Source organism: Macrotis lagotis, chromosome 1 (genome assembly GCF_037893015.1).
Source record: "Macrotis lagotis isolate mMagLag1 chromosome 1, bilby.v1.9.chrom.fasta, whole genome shotgun sequence".
Taxonomy (NCBI): Eukaryota; Metazoa; Chordata; class Mammalia; order Peramelemorphia; family Peramelidae; genus Macrotis; species Macrotis lagotis.
The window spans coordinates 797,798,395-797,822,615 of NC_133658.1; the positions used below are offsets into that span (position 1 = coordinate 797,798,395).

Here is a 24,221-nt window from a genome sequence, read left to right on the forward strand (position 1 = left end):
ACAATGATAAGTTACCATTTGCATAGGTTAGAGAAGACCATCATCTGCTCAAACTAAACACCATCTAAAATACAAAAATTCAAAGAAATAATATTTATAAAGCAAAGAAACTATCCCTACTCTGGAGGCTAACTCACTACTTGGGTTTTTTTTTTTGGGGGGGGGTTGCAAGGCAATGGGGTTAAGTGACTTGCCCAAGGCCACACAGCTGGGTAATTATTAAATGTCTGAGATCAGATTTGAACTCCAGTCCTCCTGACTCCAGGGCCAATATTCTATCCACTATACCACCTGGCTGCTCCCCTGGGAATTTTATAGAACCTCATATAGAAGTTTATAGAAAGGATTTCTGCAAAGAAGCAGACTGGATGAGCTACAGGCCGTCTAAGGTTCCTCCTTCCAGTTGCAAGATTGGTTGATTCTGATCTCACCTGGAAAAACCTAACCCAACAGGATATTGCTTTCCCTGGGAGATTCCCCTAGCTGACTCTACATAACCTACATAAAGCTCTTAAATGGCCCCAGGCTACTCTGCTGGGGCCTCCAGCTTTTGCCAGGAAAATCTAGTGATGACTTTTTCTCTAAAGGCCTACAGTAGGAACAAACATCAGGGAGGGGTCCCCCTGTCCCAGGAGGACCAAGTTGCTTTGGACAATGACAGGTGGATTAGAGGAAGAGGAAGGCTTTACAAAGGGGATGTAAAAAGTCACTTCCTTGGGATTCTCCCTTCAAGGGAAACCCTAGGACAAAGAGGGCCTTGAAGGTCTGTTTGGACAAGTGCCTTCTTGATGTCCTTTCCAGCTGAACCTCTTGAGAGAAGTAAAATGCTGGTTATGGTGGTTTGAGAACAAGCATGGAACTAATGTTCAGGATGCCTGGATTCTACCCCGGCTCTGTCTCCAGACTTGCTGTATAACACATGGACCCCTCTCTTCTCACTATTTTTTCCTATGTGAAATGAGGGTGCTATTATATCAGTAGATCTCAAAGTATGGTCCGTGGACTCTTGGGAGTCCCTGAGACCCTTTCAGAGTATACATGAGATCAAAACTCTTTTCATAGTTTCATTGTTTCGTCATTTTTTAGTTGTGCCTAACCCTTCATAATCCCTTTTGGGGTTTTCTTGGCAAAGATGCTGGAGTGGTTTGCCATTTCCTTCTCCAACTCATTTTATAGATGAGGATACTGAAGAAAACAGTGTGGGTCACGCATCTAGAAGAGTCTGAGGTCAGATTTAAACTTAGGTCTCCCCAACTCCAGGCCTGACACTCTTTCTATTACTATAACTAGTTTCCTTAGTGTTTCTGAATGACTTGTAGTTATTCATTATAATAGTAAGATGTTATTTACTTATTTATTAAACACTCAACTCCTTTCCCAACTTCCTATCTGTGGGAAGTCAGTTTTTCTTCATATACTTTAATCAAAACAATATATTGATTGTAAAATACATGAAAGAACCTAGTGATCCTTGATTAAGACAGATAGGAAGGAGTTGTATAAAACATATATAAAACAATGCCACTCTTTTTTTTTGGGGGGGGGGGGTTGCAAGGCAAATGGGTTTAAGTGGCTTGCCCAAGGCCACACAGCTAGGTAATTATTAAGTGTCTGAGGCCAGTTTGGAACTCAAGTACTCCTGACTCCAGGGCCGCTGCTCTATCCACTGCGCCACCTAGCTGCCCCTAATGCCACTCTTCTTAAAGAATTGTTTTGTTTCAAAAAATAGTATTTTGTTTTGTTTTACAAAAGCATGTTATGTTAATATATGTTGGATTTATTATTGTCATCTTAAAATGAATAAATATTTTAATGATCAGTTTTCATTTCTAATGACAAATATCAATTGATTTGATATTTGATCAATTTGATTTAACCTACATAAATAAGAGCTCTTTGGGAGCCCCAGTACATTCTAAGAGAATTAAAGGGTTTTGAATCTAAGAAAGCTGAGAACTGTTGGATTAGGTCATCTCCAAAGTCCCTCCAAACCTTTAAGTCCTTTGATCCTTTGATAGATGTGGTTTGTAGTAATCTGGGAAGCCTTCCTGGATGAGGTGAGGTTTCTTCCTATGGCCATGGGGAGCCATTGATGCTTCTTGGTTTAAAAAAAAAGTCTTGTTTTAGGAAACTTAGCTTGAGTTGAAGTAATCAGGTATCCCTTCCTCATAGAGTAAATGAAAATCTCTGGACTAGGATTAGGAAATCTTGGTTTTTCTATTCCATTAAGTCTAATAACTCATAATTACTTCCAGGATCCAATAGAAAATCCTTTTGGGCTATTAAGATCCTTCATAACATGGGCCCTTATCAATTTACCTATTCTCTTCTATCTTTCCCTCTTCCACATATTCTATGATTTGGTGACACTGCCCTCCTTTTCCTTCCTTTCACATATAACACTATCTTCTAGTTTGGGTCATTTTTTCTGTCTGTCCTCATGCCTGAGATAATCATTCTCTTTATCTCCTCCTTCTAGTTTCCTTGGCTTCCTTTGAATCTGAGCTAAAAATCCCCTCTTTTGCAAGAAGACTTTCCTGGTCCCCTTTGAAACTAGTACCTTCCCACTATAAATTATCTCCAGTCTAGTCTATCTTGTATGAACAAAAATGTTTGTTTGCTATTCCCCCTTTGCCCTATTAGATTGTGAGTTTCTTGAAATCAGGGACTCTCTTTTGACTTTCTTTGTACTCTTTGTACACCACAATGCCTGGCCCTTACTAAGTGCTTAATAAAAGTTCATTGACTAATAAGATTCTAGTCCTGGCAGTGTAGCTGATGCTAGGTGAGGACTGTGTCCTCCAGTCTCATAGTGTTGAGGAAGTTGGTTCACTACTTAAGATAGCACATCTTCAATACTTATGGATGAGATAGTCCTAGAAGAGTCCTATCCTTCTTGATCTCAATCGGCTTCTCAGGGGACCTCCATTCCTCCTTTGGCCAATCTCCAAATGTTTTGATCTTCCTTAGGGTTTGTATATCCTAATCACTGAGGCCCAGCCAGGGACCCCTAGATCTTCCCAGAACTGACCTACCGGACTCCTAGGATCCAGAGATTAGCTATTCTCCTTGCTTATTTGTTCATTCGTATGACAGACATTTTAAAGTGCCTGTTAAATGCAAAGTATATGATATATACAAAACACTATGGTTGTCAAGAAGGGTATAAGATTAAATAGGAGGGGCATCTAGGTGGCGCAGTGGATAGAGCACTGGCCCTGGAGTCAGGAGGACCTGAGTTCAAACCTAGCCTCAGACACTTACCTAGCTGTGTGGCCTTGGGCAAGCCACTTAACCCCATTTGCCTTGCAAAAAACCTAAAAAAAAAAAGCTAAGATACAAATCCAGGTTTCCAGATTCAGTCCCACAGGATGATGAGAGCAAGAGAAAGGCAAGAAGGGGTTTTCTGGGAATGAGCAAAATCTGATTCTCAGGCTTGGGTGTCTTAATATTATCCAACACTAGAACCCAACTACAGTGGGGCTGAGGAACTCATTAGAAGAGTCATTTATGTGAGTATGTATATCAGGGCAGGAAGGAAGGAAGGAAGAAAGGAAGGAAGGAAAGGATAAAGAGAGGAAGGGAGAGAGAGAAATAAGTCTTGATTAAGTCCCTTCTATGTACTAGACAACATGCTAATTGCTTTATAAATACCTTTATTGGACACACACACACCCCTGGGAAGTAGGTGATAATATTATATAATAGTTATATTATTATTATTATTATTATTATTATTATATATTCCCATTCTACAGTTTAGGGAACTGAATCAGACAGAGGTTAAGTGACTTGTCCAGTCACACAGCTACTAAGTATCTGATCCTGATTTTGAATTCATATCTTTCTGATTCTAGGCCCAGTGTTCAATCCTAACTGTAAGTCACAGAGTAAAGGAGACAAAAGCAGCTTATAGAAATCTAGGCTTAATATTTTTCTGAAAAGGAAACTGAGGAACTAAAAGATTTAATGGCAGGTCTTCTGACTCTTAAGTTCAATGGACTTCAGGGCTGAAAAGGATGCTCAGTTTATGTCTGAGACACCTTGGACCTGAACAATCTGATGAAAATGATTATTGACAACTGTCCTTGGATATCTCCAAGGTAGATGCAGATGTAGAACTCATTATCTTTTATACAGAGGCAATAATTAGGAAATTTTTCCTTGAATTGATGAGAAATCTACTTTTTGCAGTTTCTCCCTGCTTCTCATTGTTCTAACCTCAAGGGGCCAAACAAAGTCTAATCCCTCTGCCTAATAATAAATAACTTCATGTTTGGTAGGAATCAATAGCGAAAAAAAAAATTCCTATGCAGCATCCAGAATGAGGAAGAATATAGTTCCAAAGTGCTTTGCCCTGGCTCTGGTTCATATTTTTATTTCAAAAGTTTAGAACTGGAAGGGACCTCAGAATCATTAATTCTAACTCATAAATTTTTAAGATGAGCAACTTGAGGTCTTGGTGTGTTCAGGTCTGAATGCCACATTTCAGGAAGGACAATGATAATATGAATAACTTTCAAAGGAGGTTGACCATCTTGGTAAGAGTTTTTAAACTGCATATAATAATAATAATAATGATGATGATGATGATGATGATAATAACTAGCACTTATATAACACTTGAAGATTTGCAAAGAGTTTTAAATGTTATCTCATTGGAGCTGAATGATGACTCTGATGGAGGTACTATTATTATCCCCATTTTACAGATGAGGAAACTGAGTCTCAGAGACCTGTCCAAGGTCACAGAGACAATATGTATCTGTAGCAGGATTTGAATTCAGGAATCCAAGTGCAACCTTCTATCCTGCCTTTGAGGAGCAGTTGAAGGAACAGAAGGTATTTATCCTGGAGAAGAAAAATGGAGATGAGGGAAGGGCAGAAGAGCTGTGTTTAAATATATGAAAGGCTGTCACAGGGATGGATTAGATTTAGTCTACTTGACTCCAGAACCAAAAGCAATAGGTAGAAGCAGTAGAGAAGACAAGTTTGGCTCCAAGTATTAATGAAAGGTTCCCCCAAGTGTAATGAGAGATGGTGGATTGTCCATCCCTAAAGATTTTGCACAAATCCTCTAGCTTAGTCAAGCTGGGGTTGCATCTGAACCAATAGAACTTGGGTCTGTCAGCATTTATTGTCTATTTAGAAATAGCCCCGAAATCTATGTAGTTTCTATTGTTTGAAAATAGATTCCCCAACTAATCTAATTCATCTGATCCTTAAAATAGAGTTCTGAGGTAGGGATTATTTAACCACTTGATAGATGGAAAGACTGAAATCTAAAGAGGTTAAGTGATTTACCAAAAGTACTATAAGGATGGCAGAGTAGAGCTGGGAGTCAGGAGACCTGGCCTTCATTCTTAGCACCAATATAATTTGCTGTGTGACCTTGTATAAGTCCCTTCCTCTCTTTGGGACTTTTTTCTGTTGTGTGAGAGATAACCTAAATTAGGTCATCTTTAAGGGACAATGATTCTTGAGTCTTTTGAAGTGGATGGACATAAGAAGGAAGATTCTTCTTGCCTGATGGGAACAGATCTGGTCCATTTCTATGTCTCCATTCCCCTAACTCCCAATGGTCTTCACCCAATAGAAAATGTGTGTTGACTCAATGAATGAATGACTATAATTGGTAGGTTTGGAATAGATGAATATTGGCCTCTTCTGTCTCTGTGTGGGAAGTACCTTTCTTGTTCCTCTTTCCTACCATCTGTTCATCATATCTTGTTCTACCATCAGAGACAACAGGGATGCTTTTACCCACTCAACTGTCCATCTCCACATTCCCCACCTTACAACTTGGTCATGGGATTTTCAAAAAGAAACCTCTTTGGTAATGGAATATGCATGTCTCTGGATTACATTTTTGCTGACAAAAGAGGGACTGGACAAATTCAGTAGGGCAGCCAGGGAGTCAACTCATGATCTTGTCCTTGTTACCACAGAGTAAACTGGCTCAAGTAGTGGCCCAAGGAGGTAGATAGAATATTGAATTTAACCCTTAACGACTTGAATTTAGATGGTACAATGGATAGAGCTCTAGTCTGGAGTTGGGAAGATATGAGTTCAAATCTAGCCTTGGACCCTTACTAGATGTGTTATCCTGGGCAAGTCACTTAACTCAGTCTTCTCATCTGCAAAATGAGCTAGAGAAAGAAATGGCAAACCACTTCTATATCTTTGCCAAGAAAACCCCAAATGGGGTAAGAGATTAGACAACAACAACAAACTTAAAACAGAACAGCCACACTAAATAGGGTCTTGGAGGTTATCCAGTCCAGGAATTCTTATTGTGAGGTCCAGGGGCTTCCAAGAGTTCATGGATAGATTCCAGTACTTTTTGTGAACTTGGATGGGAAAAAAATTTTATTATCTACATCAATTTCCTGGTTTTCCTTGTATTTTTTTGTTGTTGTTCATTTGAACACATGATTGTGAGTAGTCCCTAGGCTTCCCCAGACTGCCAAAGGGTCCATGGTACTAAGAATGTTAAAGAATTTCTCATCTGGTTCAACCTCCTCTTTTTATAGAGAGAAGGAAAACAGTGAAAGGTCCATGTATTTACACTCAAAAGATATGGATTCAAATTTGACTGTATTATTTACTAATCATGTGACTTTTCTTTTCTGTGGACCTTAGTTTTTTTTCTCTTAAGTATTATGAGGTTACTTTATGAGTAAACTTAAAATTCCAGAGATAGCTGCATAAAGTGCTAGTCTAGAATCAGGAAGACTTAGCTCAAACCCAACCCCCAAATACTAAATAAATGTGTGTCTCTGGGCAAGTTATTTTACCTCCCTTTGCCTCAGTTTCCACAATTGTAAAATTGGGCATAGTATCTAATCCCACAGGGGTTGTTGCAAGTATCAAATGAAGAAGATATTTATAAAAAGCATTCAGCACAGTGCCTAGGGCATATAAGATGCTATATAGAAATATTTATTCCCTTCTAGCTCACTACCATAAAAGTTGAGACCCAGAGAGAAAGAGAGAGTAAAGTAACTTCTTTAGGGCCACACAGTAAGTTAGTCATGGAACCAAAGCTAGGTCAAGGCCTAGGGCTATGACCTTGTTGACCACAGACTATCTGTCTCAAGAGTTCTTGACCCTTTATGTGTCATGGACCCTTTAGACAGATTGGTAAAGTCAATAGGTGGAACTTTTCTCCAAATCACATCTTGAAGTGTATAAAATAAAATAAATAGAATAACAGAAGAAAACAATTATATTAAAAAACTCCATAAAATATTTTTTGAAAACAAGTTTGTGGACACCAGGTTAGGAACCCCTACTCCAGCATCTTAAAAATGAGAGGATACTCCCTCCCTGTGTGAATTTCTTCTTCTTCAAGCTAAAATTCTACAATTCCTCTAACCAGTTCTTCAATTGGTGGGGGGTTGTGGGGGAGGGAAGGGACTTGAGGTTCTTTTCTATCCTGGTCAAAGACATCTAGATACTTGGCAGCCTACCAAGACCTGGGCTGCCCTATCTGCTAGGCAAATATGAATTCAGATAGTTTAATTCACTAAACATTTATTAAGCAACTAATAGCTATCATATATTAGACTAGACTAAGTGCTGAAATAGAGAACAACGAAATGGTTCTTGTCCTTAAGTAACCTACTTTCTATGGGGGGGATCAAACATGTACACAACTAAGTAAATACAAAATAATATGCACAGTAAATAGAAATAAACAAAATTTTGGCAGAGGCACCAATAATAACTGGACAGGCACAGAAAAGGTCCCCAGGGGAGGTCTTAGCTGTGTGAATGGAGAGGCAGTTAGGTGAAACAGCAGATACAGAGCTGGGCCAGGAGACAAGAAGGTCTGAGTTCATATTTCATTTCAGTCCCTTACTATCTGTATGACTTTGGATAAGTCATTTTACTTAGTTTCTTCAACAGTGAAAAGGGAATAATAACAGTGATTACTTCCTAATTTTTATATAAATGCTTATTCCCTGAATAGAATCAGGGATTCCAAGAGTTGGAGATGAGGAGGAAGAGCATTCCAGGTTGGATGGGTGGAGGAGATAGGGAAGGGCAAAGATACAAGATGATAGACTGAATGGCAGCTAGGTGGTGCAGGGATAGAGCACTGGTCTTGGAGACTGGAGGGCAGGCATTCGAATTTAGTCTCAGATACTTGACTCTAACTGTGTGACCCTGGGCAAGTCATTTAACCCTGATTGTCTCACATCCAGAGCCATCATCAGTCATCCTGATTTATATCTGGCCACTGGACCCAGATGGCTCTAGAGGAGAAAGTGAGGCTGTTGACTTAGCACAATACCCCCTCATTCAAATCCAATTCATATGCTTGTCATGGCATCACCTCCCTGATGTTGTCTTCAAGAATGAAGAACAAATATTAGTGAGCAGTAGGTGGGTCATTTAGGCTGAAATGTAGAGCATGGGTGGGAAAATATCCAGCAATATCTAGATTGTAATCAGTCAGGATAGATAAATTCAAGTCATATGTAGGACTTAATAGGTGTAACATAGGAATTTGAATTTTATCTTTGAATAGAGCATTAGGGAACCCTAGAAGTTTTTGATCAAAAGAGTAACGTATCACTTTTGGCAACTATGTGAAAGGATTGGAGATGGGTGAGACTAGTGGAAGGATAACCATTTATAAGGCTAATGATAAATTAAAGTGAGAAATGTCCAAGAGAGAAATTATGTGGGTCTGAAAAAGAAAGAATAGTGATAGTATGAGTAGAGAGAAGGGTATAGATGGGAGAGGTTTTGATAAGATTTGTTAACTGATTGAATAGAGGAGATGGGGGGGAATAATTGAGTGATAATTCTAATGTGAAACTATGAATAACTAGAAAGATGGTGGTACTCTCAATTGATATTAGGAAGACTGGGAAGAAATGTGGATTTAGGGAAAGATCCTATTTGGACATTCTTAGTTGAAGAATGGGGCATCCAGGTGGAACTAAACAAGCAGCTTGTGATTAAGCCCCGGGGAAGAGAGGTTAGTGCTGACTAGGGGTTACCTGAATTGAGATGATAACTAATGTGGGAGCTAATGAGATTTTTGAGAAAGTAGAGAGAAGAAATCTCAGGATAGAACCTTAAGGCACACCCACATATAGGGGGAGAAATATGAATGATGAAAGGGAGGCTAAGGAGGAGTGGCCAGACAGATAGGAGGAGAGCCTGGAGAGAAGTGAAGGGAATGAATATCCCAAGGAGAAGGTGGGAAGAGTGTCAGATGTTTCAAAAAGGTTGAGGACTGAGAAAAGAGTTTTAGCAATTAAGAGATTACTAGTTACCTTGAAGACTAAATCTTGTCTACATTGTACCTGCCAAGTGATCTTCCAACCTTTGCCTAACAAAATCCAGAGATAGTGAATTCACCACCTTTCAAGGTAGTCCATCCATTGTTGGATGACTTTGTTAGAAAGATTTTTCTTTTCTTATAACAAAGTTTCATCTTCAAGGATTTCAGATTATTGGGATTGAATAGCTAATGTGGATTCTTATTTTCAGAGTTTGAAGGAACCTCAGAGATCATTTAGTGCAACCCATTCTTGTATGAGAATTGACTCCAAAATACGCCTGACAAATGACCCTCTAGTTTTGTTTCAGGGCATTCACTTAGGGGAAGCCAACATCTCTAGAGGAAGCTCTTTTCACTTTGGATTAGCACTCAAATTTAGGAAGCTTTTCCTGTTATCAAGTCTAAATATGCCTCTATGACTTCTACCTATTTCCCCTGGATCTGTACTGTGGGCCCCAATGGTACAACATTTCAAATAGTTGGCTCATAGAACTTGCAGTCCACTAAGATGCCCCAATTTTTCCCACCTCTTATCCCCCCTATAAACTATTGCCCAAACATATCTCTCCCATCTTATACTTAGGAAATTGATTTTTTAGAGTATAAAATTTTACATTTATATTTAAATGTTCTATCCTGTTAAATTTGACTCTATTTTCTAGCTTCTAAAGAGCCTCCTTTTCCAATTTGCCAGAACTTGTGATCTCTTCTGAAAATTCAGGGTGAGGCATCAGAGGACATTTATTAGAGATTCAAATGTATGTACAGTACCCTACATCACTCTCCTTCTTTGTTTACAGTAGTCCTAGAGGGAGGCAAGAAATGGAATGCAGAATCAGTGCTAGAGCATAGATCTTCTGACTTTTATCCTCTCCTTTTATATTGACCTGAAACCTGCCTCCCAGTGAGATTCTGCTCATACCAGGAAAATGTCTACTTCCTCTGCTCCCAAACTTCCTGAAGACATGGCAATTTATTGAGACAAGATAATATATCTGATCATCTCTTTTTAGATAACCAAATACTATATATAAAAGAGAAGGTATCGCTGGACATTATTCCCTAGTGTTCTTCATTCTTTTCAGTTTTGAACACAGGGCTCTTATATGAGAGTAAACAGAATCATGGGACTTGGATCCCCTTGTTAAATAGGGGAAGAAACTGACTTACCCAAGATCACCCAGTAAGTAGTAGAAATAGATTTTAAATCTAGATCTCCTGGATTCCAAATTCAACATTAAATCTTTAAAAGGTGGGGTGGTAGAGGTGATATCCCACAATTTTACAGATGGGAAAACTGAGCTTTACCCAATATGAGAAAGTGGCTTTCTTGAAGTAACATAGCCAGGGGATAAATGAGTAATTAGGTCTCCTAATTACTTGAGAGTTCAGAGAATCAAATCACCACATTTATCAAGTAATCCCAGGCTTTAAAGGTCCTAGTTTTGGGGTTGATTGTGCTGGCAGAAGTTGGAAAAGATATTGGATTCATAGTTTTAGGGATGAAAGGGATCTTCAAGATCATCTAGTCTTAATATTCTCATTTTACTGATGAGGAAAATCAAACTCTGAGAGGTTGTGTCTTCCTTGTTGACTTTTTTAAATTAAACTTTTGGGTTTTTTTTTAATTTAAGGCAATGGGCTTAAGTGACTTGTCCAAGGCCACACAGCTAAGTAATTATGTGTCTGAGGCTGGATTTGAACTCAGGTCCTCCTGATTTCAGGATTAGTGCTCTATTGCCTTATTCCACCTAGCTGCCCCCCTTGTTGACTTAAATTTTTTTTTTGCAAGGCAATGGGGTTAAGTGACTTGCCCAAGGTCATGCAGCTAGGTAATTATTAAGTGTCTGAGGTCAAATTTGAACCCAGATCCTCCTTATTCTAGGACCAGTGCTCAATCCACTGTGCCACCCAGCTGCCCCAGCTATGGCTTCCTTAGATTCTCACAGGTCAACAGAGCAGAATGTAAACCCAGATTAATGGACTGCAAACCCAGTACACTTTGTATCAAATCACAGTGCCTCTAAGATCTTAAGCAAACTGAAGGTTGGTCTGTTTTAACTCTAGCCCATCCCACAAAAAAGAAAGTTTGAATAAGTATGTACTGCATGTTTTGCTACAATCCTCAGTAACAACAACAGTGTCAAATGTAGCAGAGAAGTAAGAAGAAACAAGATAGCATTAGTAACTTTGGAACGAGCAGTTTCGGTGGAGTGATGAGATCAGAAGCCAGGTTGAAGGAATGAGTAGGAGGAGAAGGAGTGAGGACAATGAGTGAAGACAACTTTTTCTGGAAGTTTGCTGGTAAAAGTCCAAGGATAAAGGATGATAGTTTGAGGAGAATGGTAGGATCTAGTAAATGTGAGGTAGTTGGGACCCAGGGAATTGCCCAGAGTCACACAGCTAGTTAAGTATCAACTGTCTAAAGTCAAATTTGAACTCCAGGCCTCCTGACTGTCTCACCTAGCTGCAATACTCTGAGTTGGTTTTTTTTTAAGGATGGAAGACTTGGTCACATTTGAAGACAGCAGGAAAGAAACCCATAGGTAGGGAGAGATTGGATATTAGTGAGCTCAAGAAATAATGGTTGAGAGGCAAGCTGCTGGAGAAAGCAAGGAAACAGGTAGAAGATTTGATTTTAACAAAAAGATGGGTCCTTATTATGAAAGACTGGGAGATAGGAGGAGAAAATGGGAATGACTGAATGCTTGATTTGGAGTCAGGAAGGACTGAGTTTAAGTCCTCAGATATTTTCTAGTTGTGTGATCTTGGGCAAGTCAATCTAACCTCAATGAGCAAAAATAGTAGTTGCCTAACAGGAATGTTTTGAGAATCATAATGTTTGTCCATTTTTTTTTTTTAGGTTTTTGCAAGGCAAACAGGGTTAAGTGGCTTGCCCAAGGCCACACAGCTAGGTAATTATTAAGTGTCTGAGACCAGATTTGAACCCAGGTACTCCTGACTCCAGGGCCGGTGCTTTATCCACTACACCACCTAGCTGCCCCTGTCCTTCATTTTCAAAGATGACCACAGCATCACATAGTTTCTTTGGTTCAATCAGAACTCAAATCTTCCTGATTCCAGGCCCAGCACTCTATCAACTGTACCACCCAGCTGATGGTAAGAAGGAAAGTAAGGGTTCTAGATATGATATAGCAGTGCAAATTAGCAGACTTGGTAACTGATTCAATGTGAGAGGTAAGAGAGTAGGAGAGTAGTGAACCAGACAGAATTGCAAGGCAGATCTTAAGTAACCTATTTTACATATCAGAAAAATTCACCCAGTGGTGAAGTGACTTGCTCACAACTCTATAGCTAGTCAGCCACAGAAATAGATTCATTGAAAGTCGATAGAGTTGGAAGAGAAGGTCTTAAAGATAAAAGGATGATGATGAAGATGGGAGGGACCTTAAAGTCTAACACCCACATTTTACAAAGGCCACTGAGGCTCTGAAGGATTGACTAACTTGCCCAGGTGTACATAGCCGCTAAGCAGCTGAGTTGGGGTTTGAACCAAGTTATTAGCATAATCTAGCCTAAATCCTATGCTCTTAACACCCTGGTAGGTTCATTCTGATATTTGAACTCAGAATTTAAAACCCAGCATTGTAGAAAAGGACTTTAAGATCCTGGCTCTGTCACTACCTATGTAACTTAAGTTACTTAATTAACTTAGTTAATTAACTTAAGTAACTAAGTTACTTAATCTCCCTAGCCCTTACTTTCCTTAACTGTAAAATTAAAGGATTTTATTTGAAAATTTCTGAGGTTCTAAATCTATCTTTCAATGCTCTTCTAGTCAATAACCTATTGGGTCCAATAATTGAATAGTTGAATAATCAGTAATTAATTTTTGAATGTCAGGTCATGGGGAAGAAAGATTTGAGTTGAATTTCCCAGAATGGTCCTATGGTAGGGATGATTCTTAATAGTCTCTTACCTATCATTTCAGAGCCATGGAGAGTGCAACCACCCCCTGGAACCAAAGTGCTAACAGCTCTCTGGGTGTGAATGAACTGGACTACAAGTGCAAGTTTGATGAAGACTTTAAGTATGTGCTGCTACCTGTGTCCTATGGTGTGGTTTGTGTTCTAGGCCTATGTCTCAATGCTCTGGCCCTCTATGTTTTCCTCTTCCGGATTAAAACATGGAACTCCACCACCACGTTTATGTTCAACCTTGCTATATCTGACACACTCTATGTGGTCTCCTTGCCCCTCCTCATCTACTACTATTCCCATGGTGACAACTGGCCCTTTAGCACAACCCTCTGCAAACTGGTCCGTTTCCTCTTCTATACCAACCTCTATGGGAGCATCCTCTTCTTGCTGTGTATAAGCATCCACCGCTTCCTGGGCATCTGCTACCCTCTACAGTCACTGCATTGGGGCAGTGTGCGCTATGCTCGACGAGCGGCTGCCATTGTGTGGATCGTAGTGATTGGTTGTCAGTCACCTGTGTTATATTTTGTCACCACTAGCAATCGGGCTGGGAAGATCACTTGCCATGATACATCATCCCGTGACTTGTTCAATGACTTCATTGCATACAGCTCAACCATCCTTGTGTTGCTCTTTGTTGGGCCCTTCCTCATTATACTAGTGTGCTATACACTAATGGTACGACAGCTTCTGAGACCCACAACAGGACAGGCCCGTCTCTCAAGGTCTAAGCGCAAGTCACTGAGGATGATTATTCTGGTCTTGGTTGTCTTTTCTCTATGCTTCCTCCCCTTCCATATCACCCGTACACTCTACTATGCCTTTCGATCTCTGGATGTAGGTTGTTACTCCCTCAATGCTATCAACATTGCCTATAAGGTCACTCGCCCACTCACCAGTGCCAACAGCTTCCTGGACCCTGTACTCTACTTCCTGGCTGGCCAGCGGTTTGTCAGGTTTGCCCGCCATGTTCTGCCACCACCAGTAGCTAGCAACAAGATGGTACTTCAAAATCCCAGTACTCTGGAAAGTGGGCAGACTAGAAGTAGCCCATGCAGCAGTGAAGACAACAAAGATGCTCAGCTTTAGAACCAGTGACTCATGCATCTTAGTCCTAAGCCCTGCATGTCCCCTGTACTCCATTTGGGTGAGAATGGGGACCAGCCAAGAGAGGGGCTATGGGCTGTTAAGGCACAAAGATGTGGAAGTGTCCACTAGACAGAACAGAGTTTTGTCTTTGGAGTCCAACCACAGGAAGACAAGAAGGAGGTGGACATTTGACACCAGCACCTGCATGACTCCTGGACAGACCCATGACCATGGCTGATTGGATATCCAGAGCTGGTGTCAGAAAGTAGAGAGGTTGCAGACTGGGAGATTGTTCCCCTGCCTGGATGGATGATCTGGGACAGACTATTCCATATTTTCTCAGCCTCAGTTTGCTCTGAGTACAAAGTAACCTGTTAAATATTTAAGACTGGTGAAAGATGAGAAGAAGTCCTTCTATATTTAAAGCATTATGTGACTAGATGTTTAACTAAGGGAAGATTTGGGGTGGGAGGAAGAAATACTCATTACCTTCAAAAATCTGAAAAGTTGTCATGGGGAAAAAAAGGATTAGTTGCAGTCTTTTGAGCCTCAGGAGGTAGAACTTGGAGCATGGTGGGACAAGGAGACATGTAAAGATAAATTTGGATTCCAAAAAAAAGCATAATAATAATAATAATTGTTTATGACTAGAGCTTTCCAAAATAGAATGTACTGCCTGAGGATGGAGTACATTTCCTCTCATTGAAAGTTTTTAGAGAAAAGTGGAATGAACACTTGTCTGAGGTGAAGTAGAAGGAATTCTTGTCCCGGGACAATAGGCACAAGTTGACCTTTCAGGATCCTTCTGGAAGTCAGTTTCAATGAATCTATGAAGGTGTTGGACTCAAAGGTCTTTCAGATTTCTATCAGTTCTGTTTTCATGCTTCCTTACCTCCCTCTTCCTGATTTTCATCCTCATGGATGCTAAGTTGATGTTTTTTATCCTTTTAAAATTCAGGTACAAGGGACAAACCAGAGATAAAACTTAGAGTCAAAAGCTAACATTTTCTCTCCCTTCCTGTGAACAGGAACACAGGGCTCTTGGACTGACTTGATCTGAAGCATCTGGTTGAAGGAGAAAATTTTCAATAGGAAGACTGGTCCCATTTTATGGGTGGAGAACAAAAAAACTTAGAAGAAAATAGAAAATGTCAGAGATAGAAGGGACCCTAAAACAAAGAACATAGAATGTCAGAGGTGAAAGGTTCCTTCAAATATAAAATATTAGAACTAGAAAGGATTTTAGAATTAAAAAATCAAATACAAAAAAATTCTAAGTGTATGACTATGTTCAGGGTCTTGGGCTTAGTGCTATTGATACAAAAAAGAAAAGCAAAGAAACTTTCCAGACATTATGTTCTAGGAACACTTGCAGAGAGAAAGAGTGTTGGGTGGAGTGGAGTGGGTGGGCAGCAGAGGTGGATTAGACAGGTCAAGGAAAGTATCATGGAGGTGAATCTTGAAATAAGAGTATTGCTGCATATAGCACCCAAGCTATTAGGGACTTTAGAACACAATCCTGAATCTGGGAGGGACCCAGAGGTCATCAGTTCAACCCTTTTATTTCACCGATGGGGAAAACTGAAGCTCAGATAAGAAAAGCACGTTTCTCAAGGTCCTATAAGGGTGTGACAAAACTAGGATTAAGGGAAAAACTTCTGACTCTCAGTCCAAGTTATTTAAAGCAATTCTAGACATACTCTTCTCCTCTAGACACACATCCTTCCCCCCATGTCCCTTAAGCTCATGGCCCTTGTCTCATAATTTAAAATTCCCCCTTCCTACTGCTGCCTCACCTCCCCTGTCACCAGTCTCATGAAAAACTCAGACATGTTTGAGAGATCCTTGGTGTTCAAGGGTTTCCCACCGAGGCAATACTTGCTGTCCTGTTCCCAACTGGAAAGCCCAGCAGCCCTCTGAAGTATGTGGGGAGGGGCACAGGCTTTAAGGGCCTGAGAAGGATGATGGGTTTGTATTTGTTCCTAGGGACCATTTCATACTTTATAAAGAATGAATGACTTTGTAGTTATTGATATGTCTATTTGTTTGAGGACACCTGAGCAGTTCCCCAATAAAGGTTTGGCATTCCCAATCTCCTGCCCTCTCTCCCAGCTGCTTCTCCAACTTTCCCTTTTCCTCCTAAAAACAATGCTGCCGTATCCCTCCAAGAGATTTAATTTGGGCATCTTCCCAGGATTCCTGGGTTGACATTCTGGGGATCAGTGACTCAAAGTCTATCACATATGTAGGGGAGTATCACTTCCATCCTTCAAAGACCCAAGGTCTCAGCCACATGAGTATTTCTTTCATCTTTGCAGATCAAAATCCTTTCTCATCTTGATAGATGTCATCATGAGTTCTGTGGCCAGTAGAAGCCATCCTGTGGAAGCTATCACATTTATCTAGGCATGACCTCAGACAAACCATGCCGTCTCTCACATCTTTACAGGCTAATGATCTGGTCCCGTAGGCCCTGCCTAAGCTGGTAGAATGAATGGGGAGGAACTCATCCATGAAACAGAAACAGAGAATAAATGGATAAGAAACCAGAATCCAACAATATGTTGTTTACAAAAAATACTTGAAACAGAAGGACACAGTTAAAATAAGGGCTGGAACAACTTCAACTGAAATAAAAAAATAGGCAGAGTTAGCAATCATAATCTCAGAAAAAGTAAAAACAAAAACAGACCTAATCCAAACAGATAAACAGGAAAATTACATTTTGCAAAAAAGGTACCAGAGTCAAGGAATATCAATAACAAAACATATCTGTAGGAAGTGGCATGGCATCCAAATTCTTGTCTCATTTTTTTGCAAGGAAGTGGGATTAAGTGACTTGTCCAAGGTCACACAGCTAGGAAGTATCAAATATTTGAGGTTGAATTTGAATTCAGGTCCTTTTGACTTCAGAGCCAGTGGTCTATCCATCTAGCTGCCTCTATCCAAATTCTTTTTCTTTTTTGCTTTTTTTTTGCAAGACAATGGGGTTAAGTTACTTCCCTAAGGTCACACAGCTACCTATCCAAACTCTTAAAGGAAAAGTTAAATGAGTTACAGCAGAAAATAGACAAAAAAACTATACTGAAGAGGGATCTCAATTTACCTTTCTTGGAACTACATAAATATAAACATAAAATAAATAAGAAAGATGTAAAGGAGATAAATAGAATTTTAGAAAATTTAGATATGAGAGACCCTGGAGAAAACTGAATGGAAATAAAAAGACATACTTTTTTCTCAGCTATACACAGCACCTTTATGAAAATTGACTGTGTATTAGGGCATAATAACCTCATAAACAAATGAAAAAAAGCAGAAGTATTAAATGTATCTTTTTTAGACTATAATGCAATAAAAAATTACATTCAATAAAAGATCTTGAAAGCATTTGATAAAAATTAATTGGAAACTAGATGGAATACGATATCAAGGACCGATTACTGCTTCATCAAATAGCCTTCACTTTACCTCCTTGGGTCTTAATTTCTTCCTTTGTAAACAATTGGAGAATTTAGCCTAGAAGACACTGAACTTGAAATCTAGGATCGCTATGCTGGAAGAAGACATTGGAGTAGAACTCATGAAAATGACCCCTTTTCTTCTCCCTCCCCCCCATAGTAGTTTACAGAGTACTGTCCTTTCAATAACCCTATAAGATAAGTAAACAATCTAGAAACAAGAATTTTTAAAGCATCCACTAAGCATCAGACACTATGCAAGACTCTGGGGATATAAAAATAAAAAACTGCTCCTTAGTGATGGAAATAAAATCTTCATTTTACATAGAAGGAAATTGAAGACCAGAAAGGGGACTTGCCCAAAGTCACACTATAAGTGACCTGTGACTTATGTAAGTCAGTATATAACTGGAAGAGCCAGGGTTCAAATCTGTCTTCTGACTCCAAATCCAACTCAATCCATAACACAGTTGAGTAAATAAAGGCTTGGGCAGTCTATGAAATCAGACCTGTCACAAATGACAGAGCCTGTTAACCCTAAAAACATATGAGATGGAGGTTATGGACAAGCAGAGCAACTGGGTTTATGATGTTGTTTCTGTTTAGAGGGGATGCATTAATTTAACAGTGTCAAAATCCAAAAGAATATCAAAAGACTAGGATATTGGGCCAAACCTAGAAAGATAGAATGCTTGAGAGGAAAAAAGTAAAGTCTTAAACTTTGGTTCAAAAATCAACTTCTATAAGAAATGGGAAAGATATGGCTGAAAAAAGATCTTTTTTCTTGATGGACAGCAAACTTAGTATGAATCAAATGAGTGATAAGGCACTCATGAGGTTTTCATCTACATTGAGTGGTATATGGTGTCCAGGAGGATGGTGACAATTCTATCTTCTGCCCCAGCCAGACCACATCTAGAGTATTACTGTTAGTTTGAGTTTTGCTACAATCTAGGTAGGATGGAGCACCCAGAGGAGGGTGAATAAAAATGATGAAGGGTTCTAGACTGGTTGGACCGTTAAGTGACCCATTAGATAGAATGTGGGGCCTGAAATCAGGAAGATGAGAAATCCTTGGACACTTATTAGCTATGTGACTCTGGGCAAGTCATTTAATCCTGTTTGTCTCATTTTCTTCATCCATAAAAATGAGCTGGAGAAGGAAATAGCAAGTATTTTTTGCTAAGAAAACCCCAAATGGGATTGCAAAGAGTTGGCCTTGACTGAAATGATAGAATAACAACAACAATAATAATAATAATGACTGGAGGTGTTTAGCCTGAAGAAACCTTGGAAGTGGAGGGACCTATAGCTGTCTTCAAGCGTGGAAAGGGATGCCACATGGGGTGGGGAGGGAAGTATTGGGTTTGTTCTGCTTTGCCTCAGGAGGCACAAGAAGAAGAAGAAATTGGGGGTGTGACTGTCAGGAGGAACTGGTTTGCAAAAATGGAGATTTAGGCTAGATATAAGGATAAAAACTAATAATTAGTCATCAAAGTGGAATGGGAGGCTTCTGGAAGTAGCAGACTTCCTCCTTGCTGGAAGTTTCTAAAGGCAGATGCAGAAACATGGTTCCTTTCCTACAATGATCTTTATTCTCAGAAGCCACCAGAAGAATAAAAATATCTTGCATTTGCCAAATATGTGGTGGAGGCAACTCCTATGCAGATAGGAATTGGACTAGATACGGCCTCTAGGGTCCCTTTGAATTCTGAGATTTTATGGTTTGAAGAGAGTAATTAAAAAGTAACAGCCCCAGCAGCAGGGATGATTATGACATTGGTGAATGGTGACTTGGGAATTCTCTTGGTTCATTCCTTCTACCTCCCACTCACAAGGCTACATGGGCGTTTGTGGAAGTTAAGTACTACTAAATCCAGGCCCAGGGAGGATAATTCTGTTGGAACTTTCTGAGGAGGGTGGAGACCATTAGAGGAAGGGATCCATATGTCTTTATGGGCAGAGAGAAGTCAGATCTCAGGAGCTTCCTGAGATCTGTCCTGATCATGCAAAGAGGGAAAGGCTCAGAAGATCCTGTATAGAAGGACTCAACCTGTTCTTGTCTCCCTAAACAGATTAATCCCAGCAAAGATCTTTTGGACTGTGGGTTTATAGATTTTGGGCTTCTTAACACTAGCCCCTGAATGGAAAGCTCTTCATGGCAGAGAAGAAACACAAAGACACAGCACGAACCCCACAGCTTTGCTGCAAAGAAGTCCCAGTTGTTGAAATAGTACTGGATTGGAATCCAAAGTTCTGGAGTGGAATTCCAGACCTTCCACTTATGGATGACAGTGGGAAAGCCATTTGGCCTCTAGAAGCCTCAGTTTTCTCATCTGCAAAATGGAAATATTAGCACGTCCCCACCTAATAAGTCTATTATGAGGAAAACACTTTGCAAACATGGCTTATCTTTCAAGGTAGCTCATTGCACTTTGAGATAGTTTCTAGGAGTTTTTCCCTTTGTCTAACTGAAATCTAGAGGATGACCTGTCTGAAGGCTCCATTTCAGAATTTCCAGCTCCACCTGGTGGCCCAGGTTTTCCCCTACACTTGGTAGACCAGGTCTTGCATAGCCCAGCTCTCTTCCCACAGATGAGATCTGAGACCTGTCCCTTATCCTTGGTGGAGCTAAGTGACCCTATTCCATGATTCTGACATTTCATGTTTTCTGTCCTTCCAGCTCATTCTGTGTGCTTAAAGCCTTTCCCCATCTCTAAGAGTCTGTGTACTAAGGTCTTTCTTCAATAATCTGTTCTAAGGTTACTTCTCTTACATTCTATGTTCTAAAGACCTTCTCTATTTTAATACTTTCTGTTCTAAGGTACTTTCCCAACTATGACATTCTGTGTTCTAAAATCACTTCCAATTTGGACATGCTCTGTTTTAAGGTCTCTATCTCCAATATTCTGTGTTCTAAGACTCCTTCTAATTCTAAAGTGTGTTCTAAAGTTCCTTCCTTTTCTAGGAGTCTGTCTTTTAAGATTTTTCTCTCTGATATATACTTTGCTGAAATATTTTCCAACATTGTCATTTCATGTTCCAAGGTCCCTTCTAACTATACTCTAAAATCACTTCCATCGCTGACATTATATGTTCTAAGGTCTCTAACTCTGATATTATGTGTTCTAAAGCCCCTTCTGACCTATTATTTCATGTTTTAAGGCCTCTCAGTCCCCAAATTACATGTTCTAAGGTTTCAGCTCTTGACATTCTGGATTCTTCCAGCTTCAGCTTCTTAGTTGATCAGTAGGAGGACAATACCCCCTCCTCCTCAAAGGAGCTTTCTGAATGGGTTCAGTCCAAACACAAGACTTTTGCCCCTCAGGAAAAGCTGCCTGGGGACAGATATTTTTAACTCCCTCTCAATCCCTGTGCCTCCTGTTCAAACAGGAAACCTGGGCCCAATCCCCCATCCTTTCTACAACCCAGGCCAGGAAACATCACAACCCCAAGCCAGGTGACTATGTTGGGATCCCTCTCTCCAGCCCCCCAGTTCCTTTGGACCTTAAGAAAGTCATTCCTCATCCCCACCCAGTACTCTATTTCTAGGCACAATAGACTTTCCACTCTAATTGGAAACAATTGCTACTCTTGACCCATTGTTGGGGTGTGATGGGAGGGGAGGCATGGAAACTCCACCTGTCCCCAGAATAACTGGCCTCTTCAGGTCAGCCTTAGTCCAAGTGCCCAAAAATCACTCCCCAGGGGTAGTCCACAAAGGCAAGAACCTCTGGGAAAGGGCATGTGTGTTTACTGGTAGAGGAGGGAAGACAGTGGGGAGGGAGGGTGGAGGTTCTCTTAGAGGCATAAATTCACAGAATGTTCCAATTAGAAAGAACTTGGAATATAAAATGTCAGAACTTGAAGATTTTTTAGACCAAAGAGAACAGAATGTGAGAGCTAGGAGGGATCTTAAAGCACAATGGTAGAGCTAAAAAGAACTTTAGCTTATACAATGTCAAATTAAGAGGGTTTAGTAGAAACCACCTAGCCCAACCCCCTCACTTTAAGAAGAGGAAACTGAGACTAGGAGGGAAAGAGGATTTCTTAAGATCACAGCCAATTCTCAGTTTTCAGACAGTGATTTTTCTACTCTTTGTTCAGGGCTAAAGGGGAAGGGGAAATCTAGGTTGTTTGAACCCAGGCAAGTTTTTTTTTAATGTATGTGTGTGTGTATATATGGTCTCCCTGATCTCTGTGCCTATAATTTTCTCCCTCTTTACTCCCACCTCTTGAACCCATGAGACTCAAAGAGTCCTCTTCTTCAAGAGATTATTTATTAAACTGTATTTGGTGTGTATATACATACATATATATATATATATATATATATATATATATATATATATATATATATAACCTATACCTACTGATCTGTGACTGCCAGCTAGATGGCACAGTGGAAAATGAGCTGGAGCTAGACCGGAGCTAGAAAGACCTCAGTTCAAATCTGGGCATGCTCACTAGCTGTGTGATCCTGTACAATTCATTTAACCCTGTTTGCCTCAGATTCCTCATCTGTCAAATGAGTTGGAGAAGGAAATGAAAAGTCACTACAATGTCTTTGCCATGAAAACCCAAATGGGGTCATGAAAAGTCAGTCATGACTGAAAATGATTGAACACAAAACACATCTGTGAATGTTACCATCCATACCCCTAGTAAAATGTAAGGTCTCTGAGAACAGGAACCATTCATTTCACTTTTGTATAAGTATCTACAGAACCTAGCATAGCATCTGATGCATAGCAGGCTCTTAATACATGCTTATTGATTAGGCACTGACAAGAGATAGTTTTTTGTTCTCATGGTGTTTGCAAGTTAGGACATGTACACAAATAACTAAAATACAGGGCAGAGTATGGTGGGTGGGAGGTGGAGATACAAAGAACTCAAGAAAAATGTAGTGGGAGAGGACCTAAATCGAGGAAGATCCAGGGGACTGATCCTATGCTGAATCTTGAAGGGGAAAAAATGGCTTTGAGTAGATGGGAAATGAAGAGGGAGTGAGTGCATTTCATGTTTGGGGTGAGACCATGCAAATATAGAGACAGGAGATAGCAAATAGAGTTTGGAGACTAATCCTGTTTGGGTAGAATATAATTATATAAAAGTAGCATAGTTATCGCTTCCACATAGCAACTTTACCCATCATAGTTTTATATTGAAGGTCAACATAAAAAATTGGGAAATAGGAACTTCTCATTCCCCAAATGGGAATTTTTGAGTTTTTATGAACCATAGACAATCCTTGAAGACTAGCAGACAACAAAGAAATAGTTTAGAAACTCAGAAATGCACAAAATATGTGTATAATATCTACATATTTCATCTTTTTAATGTCATAAATATAATTTCTTTTTTAAAGTTAAAATAAGTAAAATACTAAAGTTTGTGAAAAGAACGCAAAAGTCAGCAGATGATACACAAAGGCTAGTGTTTTTACTTAATATTGACCTACATATAGCTTATGACTGAATACTTAACCTAAATTTTACAATAAGAAAAAAATTCAGACTTCTTCTCAGATATGAAAGGGAGGGTCAAAAAGTTTTTCAAAGATATTTTAGATTGTTAGGTGCTTTACCCCTAACCCCTGTAATGTGAAAGAAATAACTAAAGTAATACACAATTTCAAATAAAGTGTGGAATGAGATAACTCCACCCAAGAAATCATAAAAGAAGTAGTAAAAATTGTGAAAAGTAGTGTGGCTTAGAGAACAGAGAGTTGGTCCTTGAGCCAGGGAGACCTGGGTTTAGGCCCTTCCTTTAATTGGCCCTGTGACTGGCAAATCAAACCTCTCTATTATAGAGTAGCTCATCCTATAAACTGTAGAGAAAATGCTGGCTTATATTAATACAGTTTCCTTGCCTTGGAACTCCCTATATCAATAAACTTACAGATTCAATCTCTATCCTAAAAGGGATAAGTATAATTAATATAAAATCTTTCATTCACTCATTCCTTCCTATTATTGATTGTAATCTCATGCATAGTTCAATAAAGTGGCTAAAAAAATCCACATGCTTAGTTAGCTACCTAATTCAAGTCAACTGAATAATTAATTGCTATAATTATATGTCTCCCATTCACCAGGACATGCAGTTTTTACATAATAAAGCATATTTAATTACACTGTTCTCTTTAAAAACTATTTTGATGAAAGCAAGATGACTTTTGTAACATTAATAAATGAGAATTGTTTAAATTTTTAAAAAACTATTTTATCTTTATATTCTTTTTTGATATTTGTTTCTTTCATAATGTGACATAGTACAGTAGTAAAAGCATACAATTTACAAATAGGTTCTTTTTTTTTTTCTATCTGGGTACACGGTCAAAATAGAATGGTGCCCTAGAGCACTGAATTGAATGAGTTGCCTAAGATCAACCAGATAACATGTCAGGAGATGCCTACTCAACAC

The 24,221-nt window shown here is 39.5% G+C and overlaps 1 protein-coding gene across 15 annotated transcripts in view; it reads left to right on the top strand.

Moving 5' to 3' along the window:
* Window positions 1-23,987, top strand: part of P2RY2 (purinergic receptor P2Y2) — a 60,237-nt gene extending 36,250 nt beyond the window's left edge. For 12 of the 15 annotated variants that reach the window (XM_074216819.1, XM_074216820.1, XM_074216807.1 and 9 more), the window contains one exon: window positions 13,254-23,987. In XM_074216819.1, coding sequence (XP_074072920.1) covers window positions 13,258-14,331 — 1,074 coding nt within the window. In that variant the 5' untranslated portion in view covers window positions 13,254-13,257 and the 3' untranslated portion in view covers window positions 14,332-23,987. Of the gene's footprint in view, window positions 1-3,262; window positions 4,843-7,442; window positions 11,348-11,374; window positions 12,422-13,253 lie in introns of those variants that run through there. The other 3 variants (XM_074216817.1, XM_074216818.1, XM_074216816.1) reach the window with 3 other exon arrangements.
* Window positions 23,988-24,221: the final 234 nt, after the last annotated feature.